This window comes from Falco peregrinus, chromosome 4 (genome assembly GCF_023634155.1).
Source record: "Falco peregrinus isolate bFalPer1 chromosome 4, bFalPer1.pri, whole genome shotgun sequence".
NCBI classification, from domain to species: Eukaryota; Metazoa; Chordata; class Aves; order Falconiformes; family Falconidae; genus Falco; species Falco peregrinus.
The window spans coordinates 106,964,123-106,979,457 of NC_073724.1; the positions used below are offsets into that span (position 1 = coordinate 106,964,123).

Here is a 15,335-nt window from a genome sequence, read left to right on the forward strand (position 1 = left end):
GGTATATAAACACAAATGTGATTATGTATAATATAGCATTCAAGAAAGATCATTTGATGATATCATGTGATCTGTTTTCTATTATATAAATGACTGTGCACCTTCATCTGGATTTAGATACAGGGTACAATGTTGTTCACCTGAATTACTAAGTGAATATCCACACTCTATTTGGATGCTCTGAAACTAGGAGGACTGCAGCAGGTTATTCTCTTGGTGAAGTAAAAATTTTAAATCCTATTGCTTCTTGTAGTAGGAGATTTGATGAAATCTCAGTCATCTGTACTTTTTCTGCAGCTGGGAACTTGTATGCCAGTTGTTTACTCTTATCATCAAGAAGAATTGCAAGCCAATGTCTGAGATCTGAATGTATATCTACAGATGGACCCTGTTTAAATGCTTAAGTATATACTTGCAGGGAAAAAAGGGTCTTAAATGCCTATCAGAGAGCTTACAGTTCCAGAGACTGGAAAGCCTGGGTAATGTCTACTGTTTATATCCTATTCATGAAACAAAAATCTTGTAGATGAAGAATTAGTGGGAGAAAGCTTTGTCACAGACCAGCCAGCCAAGAAGTCTGACTGCTGAAAGCCAGGTAAATGCACTGGTAGGGAGAACAGCTTCTTCTTTCTCTTTTTTTTTTTCCTCTTTTCTTCTTTTTTCCTGAAGTAGGACAGGCTATGAAGAAAGCCCCAGAGAACACACAAGCTCAAAAATGCTTTGGTAAACCAGTTAGATCCTATAAAGGTAGCTATGCTACACTGATTGCTGAAAAATAGTAAAAAAAATTACAAGTTGTTTTACCATAAAGAATTAGATTTATAAGACAGAAGAGAGGAAGATGAGGTTCCAGGTCACACCCAGTAGCAGAATTCACAAGGAGAGGTAGTGAGGTACTCTTGTGTTCTTTCCATGGTGTCACTTCAAAACCAGGCAATCATTTTGAATTTAGGAGCCTGGATGCTTGCTGGGGGTTTTCAGTCTTAAACTGGGTAAGTGGCAAAAGCCTTCTGAATAAGGAGTATTTTCTCTAACACTTTTGCTAACAGTTTATCCAGGAAAGTATATGAATTATGTGAACGTGTATAAAGTACGTGAAGTATACAGTCATCTGTCTATGTTATTTCCTCAGTATAAACCTATAGTAAAGAATGAGACTGATAATAAAGATTTATAAATACTAACTCCTGCATTACAAACTGAACATTTGAAATGTAAATTTTGTACTTCAGACACTCATCTGCCTATTCAGTTCTTTATATTCCAGGTATCATCATTATTTTGTTTCAAACTGACAAGATCTAGAGTATATGAAACAAAAACAGTTATTGAAGAAATGTAATACCTATCACATATAGAACCTGGCGTATCTGCAGGTCAAATAAGAATTCATTGTATTACCGATTATCTTATGCACTACCATGCATCATTCCCCCCTTCCTTTCTATGCTACTAAGAAATACAGAATAATTATGAGCTGTATATAGTTCAGATGGACCTTGCTAAATTACTGTTTCTGAAAAGTTCTTGGAACTTCCTGAACTTTGCAAGTGTCTTCAGATTCCAACAGGAAAATGAAGCCAGAGGATGAGGCAGTCTGGTATAAACTGTTAAAAGCTGTTTACAGTACTATAAAGTTCATAAGTGTGTTTGGTTTGGTTTTTTTTACATTAATAGAAATCTCAAAATCGGGCAAGCCAGTTAAATAGATTGATGTCAATATTTTCAATTATATTTTTACTACAAAATAAGCCATAAGGTCAGTTTGTAGGAATTAAAGCTGAACATATTTAAATTAAATACTTACTAAAGGGGTGATTATCTGCAAAACATTTGAAGCAGATGGGTTTCTGGCAATGGCTTCTTGAACATCTAAAAATAGCATAAAAGTATATAATAAATATTATGTAAACCGAATACTACAATAGAAATATGATTCATAGTAAAATATTCAACACAAAACTTCCTGAATATTGTGGAAATGTAGTTTAATAGCATTGGGTTTATTTCCCTTATCAACAGCTGCTGAAGTATATGTTGTATCTGTATTTTTAAAATTTGAAGCTAGATATTATTAACTGAAAAAAAAAACATTATGGTCAATAAAGAAATCTAAAGCTAGAGAAAAGAATGCCATCTACTCTAAGCTGGCAAAAAAAAAAAAATAATTTGGACTTAGATTGGTTAGTGACTAACTGCCATTCATTAAAAAGACCACTATGAAGGTACACAGTTTTAGTCTGCTATTTTGGTAATGTGTGAAAACAAAGCCAAAAAAACCCCCGGGTTCAAAAAGTTCATGGTTTAAAAAAGCGAGGTACTTACATGTCATGTAAGTACTCACACCTCTTTAATTACTTACTTTCTTAGAGGTACATACTTACATGTACTTACACGTCATATAAACCTACCTGTAAAATTTCCCAGCTTCTTATTACCAATTTTAATCCCCAAATAACTAGGCAAGCTAATTAAATGTCTAAGATACACATATATATGTATTACCTTAATTTTCAGTTACCTAATTTGCAATCGGTTAACCCATGTGATTCTTTCGTTGTTTCTTTCATATTCCTTATGTATTGTTTTTACAGTTTTCACAGTTTTCCTTTTCACAATTTGCAAACTTCAACCTTATTGCTCCCAGTTTTGCCGCATTTACCTTTGCCTCTATTTATTTGTCATTTCTCTGTTATTTATACAGCAATTTATTTTCTGTTTTCTTGTATTTCTCTTGTTATGCCTACTTTCTTAACCCAAGCACACCATGGTAAAACTCCTCTCTGCCAAAACACAGAATTCTTCACTTCTATTTGCCTGGAAGCAATAACCATGAGCTACAGTATAATGAAATTTTGAACCACTGTTTGACGGGAGCAGGAATTATAATTTCTACAGCTGCAGAAAGTTTCAAAGGGGTTGCAAAGACCTTTTATTCTGCTGTTGCAGTTTACAGGAAACTGGAGCCAAGTCAAGCAATCCACCATTTTATGTAGAAGGGTATGGATAGTGTGCAGAAACGTAATAAGCCCTGGTTTAGTTTGATTCCAGGCAATAAGGCGGTAAACCCGGGTAACCTGACCGTGAAATGATGTAGTCAGAAGGAAAAGTGGTGGAATAGTAAAATAAAATCAATGGACTTCAAGAAAGCAGACTCATAAACTCATATAATTGGCATGTAAAATTTCATATGGAAAAAGTCCAAGGAAAGCATAAAATTCAGTAGAGTTGGCAATTCCATAAACAGCAAAAATGGCAAGCAGAAGTTATTCCAATGATATGGAAAGCCAAGCAGTCCAGTGAAGAGGCCACGTGGACTAAACACATAAGGTCTCCACTGATTTCAAATACAGGAAGGAGCACAAAAAAATACAGGAACTATGTCAAACTAATGAGAATGTTTATGAAAGACCTGTATGATCACATAGGTCAAAGCAAATGCTAACCATTAGACACAGTAGCAAGAGACCCAAGAAGTAAGTTTGTTCTATGCGTATGTTGCAATAGGATGATGAATGAAAGTGTTAGCTAACTAATCACTGGAGGGAAGAAATTATCAAGAATAAGTACAGACTTTTTCCCCACATTCTTCAGCAAAATGGAAGCTGTGATTGGAGAGCTCATTTAAAGAGCACCAGTATAAAGCAGGTAAGAAATCGGCCTGGCACAGAGAAAAAAACACGTTAGAGAACACTTAAGTAAATTGGACATTTCTAAAACAGTTGTGCAAATGGTAGTCACTTGAATATTCAGATTTGGCTGCAGCAGTCTCAGATCTCGGTATTTGTGATCTTTAAGAATTCATTGAGAAGAGGAACATTCTAAAAGACTAGAAGAAAATAAATGAAAAACCATTCATTATAAAGGGTTACATTTGCAAAGATATAGGATACATAATATAAAAGGTAAGTATTCGGCAAGATCATTGCAAAAAAGACGGATAAGCTTTGAAAAAGATTCCCAGGTAAGGCTGATAGATCTGATACATCTTTAAAGAATAATTTTGACAAACATCTATTAGAAACAACAGCTACAGTTGGGCCGAGCCAGTTTCTAAAGGCATCCTCCAGTCATGTTTTGAATGTTTTTTTTGACCAAAGCAAGATCACTATTATTTCAAATTAATTTCATTGACTTTAAGAAAGGTTTCATGATTTTGATCTACAGTTTGCTACATTAAATAAAGAATAACAATAAGAAGAAAATAGAAGAAAAATATTTCTATCACAGGACTCATGTTTTTAATCCAAATTAATCCATGAGAACAAAATATGAGGTTATTTAATCACTTGATGTAGGATTCTATTTATTATCAAACTTACTTTGTAGCCTTTGATTGAGATGATCAAGAGACTTGAAAATGTTCTGTTCTTCTACTGAAAGGGTGCTCATGCGTGGACATGGAGCCCTGCTAAGCAGTAAGGGCTGTCTGGCTGGTTGGACACTTGCCATAGCTGCAAGGATCTCATCCTCTGCCGTGGATGTACTTGCTAGTTTTTCTGCGATAACGAACTGAACAGTGCTTTCTGAAACTGAAGAGATTACAGGGGTAACTTCAAATGAGAAGAGCTCATGCCATTTAAATATACCGCTTGCTTTCATGACTACAGGTCTGTGAAACACATAAAATTTACATTAAAAGATCAAAAAGGTGGCAAAGTCCAGAAGCATGATTTTTTAGAAAATGCCATAATTAAGATCACTAATGCATCTTACAATGGGCACCAAAGCAAGTTCTACCAAATCTGGAAATTTGTAACGACAGTAAGCAATACTTCTTTGTATCATACAGTTACGTATGATACATACAGCTGTCATACAGTTGAATACAATCAGGAATTAAATGAAACTTGCGTATATGTTGTAATGCATTTATAAAACCATCAATATTATGACACATGATGCTATATCTTACATTTCTGTAAAAAAATTTGGTCTAGGTGACAAACTATCCTTTTTAACTTAGAATCACTGGTGCCAAAAGACATGTTACACAATGTATACTACTTTATCTATAACAAAGAATTGAAATGAGATGTGTTACTGTACCTTCATCAGACTTACAGGTGTTATTCATATTTTGTACAGGATCAAATGCAGATCGAACAGGACTCAGTTGGACAGCACATAATGACTTCTATAAAAATATTGTAAGAATGTTTTAAGTATAATTTAAGCTAACTATACTATTTTCTGAACATTTTAAATTTATTATTTCATATTACTAAATTTTTCCAAGTAAAAAAATATTAGTGTATACTAATACAGTGATGAATTCTAGTGGGTTTTATTTTTTTCATTAGCAGTGACAGCAAGGTGACTAACCACACTGATTCAAAATTGTATGACACTGAACACACCGTTGATATTCCTGAAACTCTTACCATTTTGAAGATAAAGAAGCTTCTTATTTTTTATAGTACTTACCTGTGCATTATGAGTAGGCTTCCATCTTTTAGAGGCTACACTTTGTCTTCTGCGTTCTGAAAAAGCTCTGTGTTTATTTTCGTGGATGTCAAAAACCTGCTTTTGCCTTGTAACAGGAACAAAACCTTAAATGACATGACATAAAAATGTGTAAAAACATGATAAAGATAGTAGTAGCAAAACTAAGTAAATGTCTGTCCAAATTTAGATGTTTTCCTTCTGTATGTTTACATCTGATCTCACTAAATGTATTTTCTTATAGTGAAAAGAGAGAAGCAGGCACTTCTAAGGCATATTTGTTTTCATGTTAACATAGGACTGTAAGATACAGGTGTGGATGATTGTATGTGAACATTTATAAATGAAGTGAAACCCCACCTTGAATCTCAGATAATAGTTGGTCTGTACCAAGATACGAGTTGGTCTTATCAAGAGAGAGAATTAACAGTGAACTGTGATATAACAAATATTGAATAATGTGCCAAAAATAAATGTTTTAGAAAATAACTTGCATTTAGAAAGTAATCCTAAAGTCTCACTGTCCAACACAGTAAATGTCTGTTGCCAAGGTTCTGTATCTTATATCTTAATGGATTCAAAGTTTGTTAAGATTACATAGCACCATGCAGAAAACCTGTAATATTTCACACAACTTATTTGATTCACAGAATCACAGAATGGTAGAGGTGGGAAGGGACCTCTAGAGGTCATCTGGTTCCACCCGCCTGCTCAAGCAGGGCCACCTGGAGCTGGTTGCCCAGGACCATGTCCAGACAGCTTTTGAATATCTCCAAGGATGGAGACTCCACAAAGTCTCTGGGCAACTTGTGCCGGTGTTCCGTCACCTTCACAGTAAAAAGCCAGTGTTTCCTGATGTTCAGAGGGAACCTCCTGTGTTTCAGCTTGTGCCCGCTGCCTCTTGTCTGGCACTGGGTACCACTGGAAAGAGCCTGGCTCCATCCTCTTTGCACTTTCTTTCCAGGTATTTATAATGTTGCTAAGATCCCCCTGAGCCTTCTCGTCTCCAGGCTGAACAGTCCCAGTTCTCTCAGCCTTTTCTCCTGGGAGAGATGCTCCAGTCCCTTCACCATCTTCATGAGGGCCCAGAAATGAACACAGCACTCCAGGTGTGGCCTCACAGGTGTGATTGGAATGCAGTCATTCTTTAAAACCTTAGCTCTACAGATTAGGATGTTGTAGCTAACCTTACTGATTTATACAACTGTCTTCTAATTTTAATGACAGTACTGCTGTATAGTATTTTCCCTTGGCTAAAGAGGCCTAATCTAGACACTGTACCTCAAATTTATCTCAGTTTTGTCGGGTGTTTACATACATACATACATTTCCAAAATGAAAGCATCAAGTTTCAAAATTAAAATTAAGTTCTTAGTTAAACTTTCATGCATGCAAACTAGAGATGTGGATCAGCATTTTCATGTGCAAGTCAGGAATCCACATATCCAAGGAGATATTCTCATTTGTAAAAGCAGTTACTGGATTTATACTTGGGAAGATAAATTACCTATTTATTCACATAATAAATATTTACATGTACAGTTCATGATTAGACCAAGAGGTCTGTTAGTGATTATAACAGAATTCTATTTCTTTAGTTGCTATTGCGGTGACATTTAACAAAGCAGAATTCCTACCATTTGCAGAAACAGAAAACAATGAATTGATCCTAGAAGCAGATTTGAAACTAGTCATCTGTCTGTTGCCATCAGTAGTAAGATGGAACACATTAGCTTTAAAAGGTAGCTGTTTAGTTATATGTGAATTATTGTAATGTGATACATGGGGCTGAATAGCATCTGAAAAGAAAATGAAATCTCATCATGTTGTACTGAATACAGGGGAAAATTTAAAAAGAAGCAAAGAAACCCTTGTTATATTAGTAATCACATGATGTTTTTCTGAAATATAAAATCCGAAGTAGCTCTCTATTGATATGCATCAACACAATTTAATTAGCTTGCAAGATACGCTAGATCTATGCCAAGGAAAAGGCTCCTCTGAGAAATGTAAGACAAAAATATCATAAGCAATAGCATCTTTAAGGGCATGAGACACTGAGCAGTCTACCCCTGTTTAACTATAAGCACGTGAATTAGTTCCGTATTTGTCACAGGCTAAATGTTAAACACATTTTTAAAGCATTTTACTGACTGAGCACCAAAGGACAAAATAATTCTAATATCCAGCTACAGTATAATATGTGTCAGCCAGAAGATATACCACTTGAAGCCTGGGAGCCCAATTAAAGGAAGATCCTTATGGACAAAAATTTCATTTATTCTTCATTGTTCTCACTGAAATCTTTCTGCACATTTGGCCGAGCATTGCAACAGATCACATTTCCATCTACATCTCCTCACAGACCTCGCTGAACTCTGTTCACAGAAGGTATTTAAGTCAAGACCAATGCAGTATCCAGTCTCCCATGGCAAGCACTTCAGGACAAAGGCTATGGTGATCTATGTGCATTTACAGGCAATAGAACAAATAAAAGCAAGTCATTAAGCGTTATCTAGAGTATTTAAAATAAAAACTGCTATCAAAACACAAAATCTAAGCAGGTTCTGAAAGATGGCCACCCACTCAAATATTATAAAGAGGTTACTCAGCTCTCCTAAAAAAGCTGGAGCTATATGACACTGGGGATACAGCATTTAAAGTTGCAGTGAAGACAGTATTAGTAATGCACACAACTTTGACCCCATAGTTTTCCTGATTCATTGACCTGATGTGCAAACAAGGACATCAAGAGGCAAGTATCTTGGCTGAAGGGGAGGCATGATAATGCAAGACTTCATTCATTTCCAGGGTAAAATCGAGCAGGTTAAGTCACCCATATCTTAAGCTCATCTGTTTCACTTTGAACTGGAATGAACAGGCAGATATTTCTCATTTCCTACTGCTGCTTTAGTACGAGAAGATTCATCTACCTCTGCTCTTACACAACAGAGCTGTTCTGAATCACTCTGTAGTTCAAACTATGTATTACTGTAGATAAAACTAGAAAATCGGGGGGCGGGGGGGGGGGGGGAGCGGTTGAGTTACAGGATTTTTTTTGTTTTGCTAGAAAGTATCTTTGAGCTGTTTGGCCAGTCGTTGGGGTAATCCCAGTATGTGAAGCAGTTTGGAGTGCTGCTTGTACCTGAAGCAAGGTCCACAGATTCAGGAGCTCTGCCTCCAGCTGCAGCCCTGTCAGTATGAAGCAAACCAGCACACAACATACAAATTACGAGCACAAGGATACCATCAGTGCCTGAGGAACAGAACACAGCTAGGCTGCAGAGGAGAAACGAGGCAAATCGAAAAGCATGAAATCTGTCTTGAAATGTAAAACCCAGGAGATTAAAGTTTATTATCCCAAAATTTCTTATGCATCTTTTCTCTATCTTACCCATCAATCTCTGCATCATATTGTTCCTAAGGTTAATTTTTAATAAAATGCAAGATTGGTCCTTGAATATCTTCAATTCTTTCTAAATCAGACATACATTGCAGCACAGCAAAATCTATCCAGCATAAGCTCTTTATTTTTAACTTACTTTTAATTTTTTGAGTATTAATTGTATTACTGGGACTAAAAGTGAATCATTTTAGGCATTTACAGTGTCAGCATTTTAAAACCATGGTAGATCTACATTTCTTTCACTCTTAGGTGGCAGTGACTTGGACAAGCTATGACTCTCAGTTACCTTGTAAAACTTGCTCATATAAACTCAGTCACTTCCTCTTATATCATTATTTAGACCACCTGTCACATCTGCTCATTGGTCAGGAATATAATCTCAGGGAAAATACCTCCTTTTCATTTAATATTGTAGAGAGCTATTAAAAATGGGGATCGACGTTTGAGAGGTCTCTGGGCACAAGTAGAATAGAAATGACAATGACAGATGGTGAAAATTGTTAAAACTGGCTGTATTGTGTGAAAGGATGAAAGGCTGGATGTTTTAACTGAAAACAAATTTGTGATGTAATTGAAAAAGACTTTTGTCTGAACAGCCCCCCTCCCCCCCCAGTCCCAGAAACATGACTCTTACCAGTAGCGGAGTCTTTTGGAGCTCGGGCAGTACGTGCTCCTTGCCAGGAGGTACTTGTTTTTCCAGCTGCTGGGATATGATGGAGTTGTAATCCATTTTCTGCATTAACAGGTCTTCTTTCAGAGCAGGTTACTGAGTGACCTTGACAGGCGCTTGTCTGAACACTATTTACGGAACAAGTATTTTCTGCCCAAGGTTCGTAGTTGACTGTGCTGCAGCCAGGTGTAGCTATGGCAGTGGCCAAGTCAGAACGACAAGTAATACTCACACTGTTTTCTGTACCATTTCTATTTAAAACCCCATCTGCTAACACAACATGCCTTTCATTTAGATCATTCCTGCTTGTAGTGGTAGCTTGAAGACTTGAAGGTGGCAGTGGCTGACACCCAGGGCTGGCTGCGTTTTTGCCACTTCTGCTTCCTGGCAGAGGTGTGGATGGTGGGTGAGGTGCTAGCAATTTCCCTGGAGCTTTTTGAGTTTTGTTGGCTTCAGCAGCTGACTGCAGTTGGATTATAGTGCCTGTTCTCTTCCTGGGCATAAATCTTGACTGGACTTCTATAGTTACTGTTTTTCTAGTTATCTTTGCCTTATTTTTTATTTGATCGCCTTCATTAATTTTAGAATTATTACCACATACTGAGCGTTTATTTTCTTCACCTTCTGATACCATCCAAGCTTTTCTAGCAGAAAGGGATCCGGTAGACATAAATATATTCTGAGACGTGTAGTCTTTTTTTGACTCTTCAGTATTAACATTTAGTTTTGATATATGAGTGCTTTCCTGATGATTTTTTATGAACATGGGGCTTGAAGGTTGAGCAACAATACTTAAATTAGTCTTAGGAGCATTATTTGTAGTTTGAACATAATGCAGCAGCGCAGAAGATATTTCACTGGTGTTTTTTTCACAGCATGTTACATTATTTTCTATTATCTGGTTACTTTGATCACACCATTTTAGCTTTCTGTTGCATTTTTCTGCACTTTTCTTCCTTATTTTTGCCAGTTCTAAACTGTCCCTGATAGATGACATGGGTTGAGTTCCAACACTGATCCTGTGGTTCATAACCACAGCTTTGAAATGACTGGGTCCATATTTAGAGTCCTTCTTTAAGATACTTCTGAATAACTTCACTCTTTTTCTTTCAAGATTATTGTTTTTCAGGGGGCTGTACTGTGCAGGAGTGCCAGAGTTGAACTCTGTATCAGACACCAGTGACATAGTTTCAACCATATTTCCTTTTTTTCCCCTTTCATTATTCTGTTGCTTAACATCGCACAGAACTGAGGCATTTGGTATGTCCTGAAATAAAGATGATCCTGGATTAATGTCATAAATACATTTAATATTTTCTTCTTTTGTTGCAGTCATTTTTCCTGAGTTATTTTTAAAAATCCCTGTACTAATGTTTTTGTCCTTTGGTAATGTATCAGCTGTGCTGGGAATGCCAGTGGAACATCCCTGATTAGGAAATAAGTTTATAGATGTTGCAATAGGTTGACTGGAGGTTTGAGCAGATATAACTTCTTTTTGTGGGGTCATTTTAAAACTCTCATCTTGCATCAGATCCTGAATTCTTTCTCCTGGAGCAGAATTAGGGCTGGCCCAAGCTTTGCTATCATTGAAACCAGGATGAGCAGTAGCTAATGGGGTAGCCATTCCAGAAGGTGGCTTGCTTCTTCCTTCTTTTGTATTTTGTGGAAAAGTAAATGCATTACTTACAGACCTTTCTTCCTTACCAGAGGCAGAGAACACTGCAGGTTTTTTTGCAGATTTTTGAGAAGCAGATGTTTCCTCTTCTGAATTGTTTACGTGTTTAGCAGGAGTTAGAACATTATGTTTAGCTAAAAGATCATGAATAGGTGAGTTGTGATAGTATTGTGAATCTGCATTTCTCAGACAATTATTTAGATGCATATTTTTAGAAGTACTTTGAGCTGTATAAAGCAAACCATTATTCCTAGTCTGTGATTTTTCTGGACTATACAGGGCACAGTCACACTGTGTAGTCAAAGATGATTCACTCCGTGTTGTGTAATTTCCATGTTGCTCTCCAGCCTCAAGACTGTCAAGGCTTGACAGACTTTCTGAATCATCTGTTTTCTTGACTTCTCGATGAAAATTCTGAAATACAGGCATAAAACCAGACTGTTACATTTATCAGAAATGGTTTTTTGCTGATACTGATTTTTCATTAATGAGAGCTTAGGCTAAAATACAATCAATATTGAGCCTGGCGTTTTTACGACTTGGGATCATAGCACCATGAGCGTTTCCACCAAATTAAAATTTACCTGTGTTCAATTGAAAAAGATAATTATGTGGTTTGGGTATGAAATTGAGAGGAAAGAGCTGCATTGTTCAACAAATTCAATCCTCGGTTCTGTATAAATTCTACAATATCAAAAAAGGAATGAGATTTGTCTAAACCACACTACTGTTTCTGGATTGCCCTATGACATGGGATGGTTTTTGTACTTTGACATGTAAGGAGTTTACAAAATGAAAAAGAATACATGAAAACACAGACATCATAGTGGATGTGCTCCAAACTTGAATTTTTCCATAATTCTAGAGAGGATACGTTTATTTTCATACAAAGTGCCACAAGTGATGAGGATTTAAGCATTGTCATGGCAAACACAGAAAACATCTCTCAGCTACCATAACCACAGTGATTAACAGCTCCCCCCAGCGAAACCCCCGCTTCTCATCTTTCAGAAAGAGGAAAATATCATCTAACCTATGAGGACAGATCAAGTCTTAGGGCATACAGGAGTTCCATCCACTCCCCCAACTTCTTCATCAAACTTTTAATACAGTGATGACTAAGAGCAACTGGCACCACTCAAATCATCACTGGGACAACTTTACTTATGTACTATACAGGCATCTTCTTTCCTATTATTTCTCCATCCAAACACTGAAATGCCTGACAAGGTTGAAAATATATACTTCTTTAAGTACAAGATTTCAAAATACACATAAAGGAAAACAAGCATATCAACTATTTTCAAAATCTTGTACACTCGCTGTTGTGAAAGCGGAAATTCACTTCCACACAACTCAGCAGCTAAGTGATTTTAAACGATATACTGGAAAAAAATCAGCGTGAAAAACTAAAAGAAACTGAATTAAATACACAGTCTTATGAAAAGAAGATTTTTTTTTTCATTAATGACTTTAAATGGAAAAAGTTTCAAGTAGCAAAATTAACCTAGCTAAGTGATTATATATCCCCTGACAATTATAATAAAATTAACATTTTGACAATGGACCAAAGAATGCATAAAATTCATTAGTGAATAAGAACATATTTTTGTAGTAAACCTTTTTCTTATTCTAATAAATGTGTTATACCATAATATCGTGCAGTTTATAGGCGTACAAATATTTTAAATTGCAGAATAAAAAGCTTAGTGAGTCCTGAAAGACTTTTTATGATTGAATTAAATCTTATCTTGCACTAAATGTTCAGAGGTTGGTGCAGTCTTCCATTATAGTTATGATTTAAGATAAAGAAACTAAATAGAAAAGCAAAGAACTAAGTGTAGGGAAAGATCCCTTTAGGGAATGTTTTCAAACTAAAGCTATACAAACCAGCATCTTTCTTATAGAAAATAATAAATAATGCTTTGTTAGTTATTTATTAACCTTTATGTTTGCATAAATTGTATTGTTAACCTCTACTTGAACTTCGCCAAACAAGGGAATGGCATATATGTTCAGAGTTTTCTGGACCAGGCCAATTTTAAGAACTAACTGAAATTTTCAGATGGGAAAAAAAAAAACAGTAAAAAGAAATTTTACGTGTCAGGCTTACTTCTCGTCTAATTTGGAAACTACACCTTTACAGCTAAATATGTGTTTCTAAAATTACTAAGTTAAACAGAGGAAAAATTTTGTAAGAGTTGATGTAAAAAAACCCTGTTCCAATAGCAGGTTAGCTTAAAATGGTAAATCTAGAGGGTGCAAGAAATATTGCAACTTTAAAAAATTAAGCTAAAAAAAATCCTATCCAGTTGTGATCCAAAGGTTGAAAATAGACTTGATCCTGCATCATATATAATTTTACTCTCCTTGTAAAACAAAACCTCAAGGGAACAGAAAATCTCAGTTGAGGCAACCTCCAGAAATAGGAACTAAAGAGTAAAGAAGGATTCCCCATTTAAACATGTACTCACTTTTACTTAGTTCATGCAGATTTAGTTCATTTATATTTACATTGTTGCACCATACAATTTCATCCTTTCACACATTAAAGATGCTTATCATACTCATTAAAATATTTACATAATTTATTTACCTTTCTAGCTTACTCTGTAATGAATATGAATGTCACATTTTCTTGAAAAAATGATTAACTAGAACTACTTCTGCAGACCTTAAAAAGTATTCAATAATTATTCTTTTTTAGTGGTCAATAGCTACAAAGGAATAAACCTGGAAATCCCAATGATATAATCTAATTTAATCTGTGAGAATATTATAGGATGATGAAGAAATAAAAATGTTCATCAAGTACACTATCTTTGTTTCTGTTATAGAAGTACAATTTATTGTACTACCTGTTGCCTGCATTATCTTATGTTTTAATTCATGAAATCTAAACCCAGCCTGTTCACATAATTGGTATTCTAGGAAAAGGAACACTTACGAGGAGTTGCAGAGGTCACTTGCACATCTTAACACTTAGAACAGCTATGTCAAGCAATCTCATTTCAGTAAAGCACTAAACCAAAGAAATCTTTCAGGAGGCCAATGAAAGCACAACACTGCAACAAGCAAAACTTTTAAGAGAACCTGACAAGTGAATCTTCTGCTTTCAAAGGACTCTGTCAGAACGGTATTACACTATAGGGCTGCTGTATGTATACTTGACAGTTTCTGCAAAAGAAGTGCTGACTGTTCACAGTTCCAAGAGGTGAATGGGACCATCCTTCTGGAGAAAAATGCTGGAAAAATGCTACCTAATCTAGAAATCCGGGCCCCTCGCCTCTCACGCTACTTGCTATTTTTGGCAATTTCAACCACTTTATTTACAAGAGTCCTTTGTGTGTTATATGTGTGTGTATATATGTTATACTTCACATTCATTGTGAAGTAAAAGACGCCAATGGTCACACAGATGCAAAGGTACCTCTCAAAGTCAGTGAGGTACCTACACACCCTTACTGGTTTTGTGTTTACCAACTATGGAATGGGAAAGTTCATTAGAAAATTAATAATCCTTTTTTGATGCAAGTATGGAAAACATGATGTATGTTGTACTACACAATACTGATTTCACAGAGGATTTGGGCAGACCCAAGAAAGCATATGCCACTGGGAAAGGATTTTGGTGCTTACATTACACAAGAGAACCATTACACTGTGCCAAACCCACCAAGGAAGCTATGGAGGTGTAGGATGACCGGAGAAAAGCTTCCTGTCAACACCCCTGTCTTTCCAAGGCTAACTCCAAAATCCCTAATTTCCCCCCAAGCCATCTAGGATACAGAAACTAGCCATCTATGAATGTAAGTATTTAAAAGGACCTGATTTGCTTCTTTGGAAAATCATCACAGGATGCTAGAAATACGGGTTCAAACCTTTTAGGATAAAAAGAACTCAAATTTCCAATTTTGTAGGCACTCAGGCACTTCAGTAAGCTGTACTATACTGAAGGATTTTTAAAGAAGTGATCTGAACACTGAATGTCAAGGTTTCAAGTTCTGACTTCCAGCTTTAATGAAGCCCTGTGGTAAGTGTACGTAACTGTGTAGGAAGCAGGTTTTCAGCTAAATATGTCTCTCTGTTGGTTTCTATTACTTAATTTAGCATCTCAGCAATCTCAGTTCTCAGGGTGG

The 15,335-nt window shown here is 36.0% G+C and overlaps 1 protein-coding gene across 1 annotated transcript in view; it reads right to left on the minus strand.

Annotated features, from left to right (window-relative positions):
* Nucleotides 1–1,286: 1,286 nt before the first annotated feature.
* The window catches only part of CEP126 (centrosomal protein 126), a 34,426-nt gene continuing 20,377 nt past the window's right edge, over nt 1,287–15,335 (minus strand). Inside the window, exons 6-12 of the mRNA XM_055802864.1 lie at nt 9,475–11,610; nt 7,083–7,233; nt 5,428–5,552; nt 5,050–5,137; nt 4,323–4,532; nt 1,808–1,872; nt 1,287–1,301 (exon numbers count right to left, since the gene is read on the minus strand). Coding sequence (XP_055658839.1) covers nt 1,287–1,301; nt 1,808–1,872; nt 4,323–4,532; nt 5,050–5,137; nt 5,428–5,552; nt 7,083–7,233; nt 9,475–11,610 — 2,790 coding nt within the window. The remainder of the gene's footprint in view (nt 1,302–1,807; nt 1,873–4,322; nt 4,533–5,049; nt 5,138–5,427; nt 5,553–7,082; nt 7,234–9,474; nt 11,611–15,335) is intronic.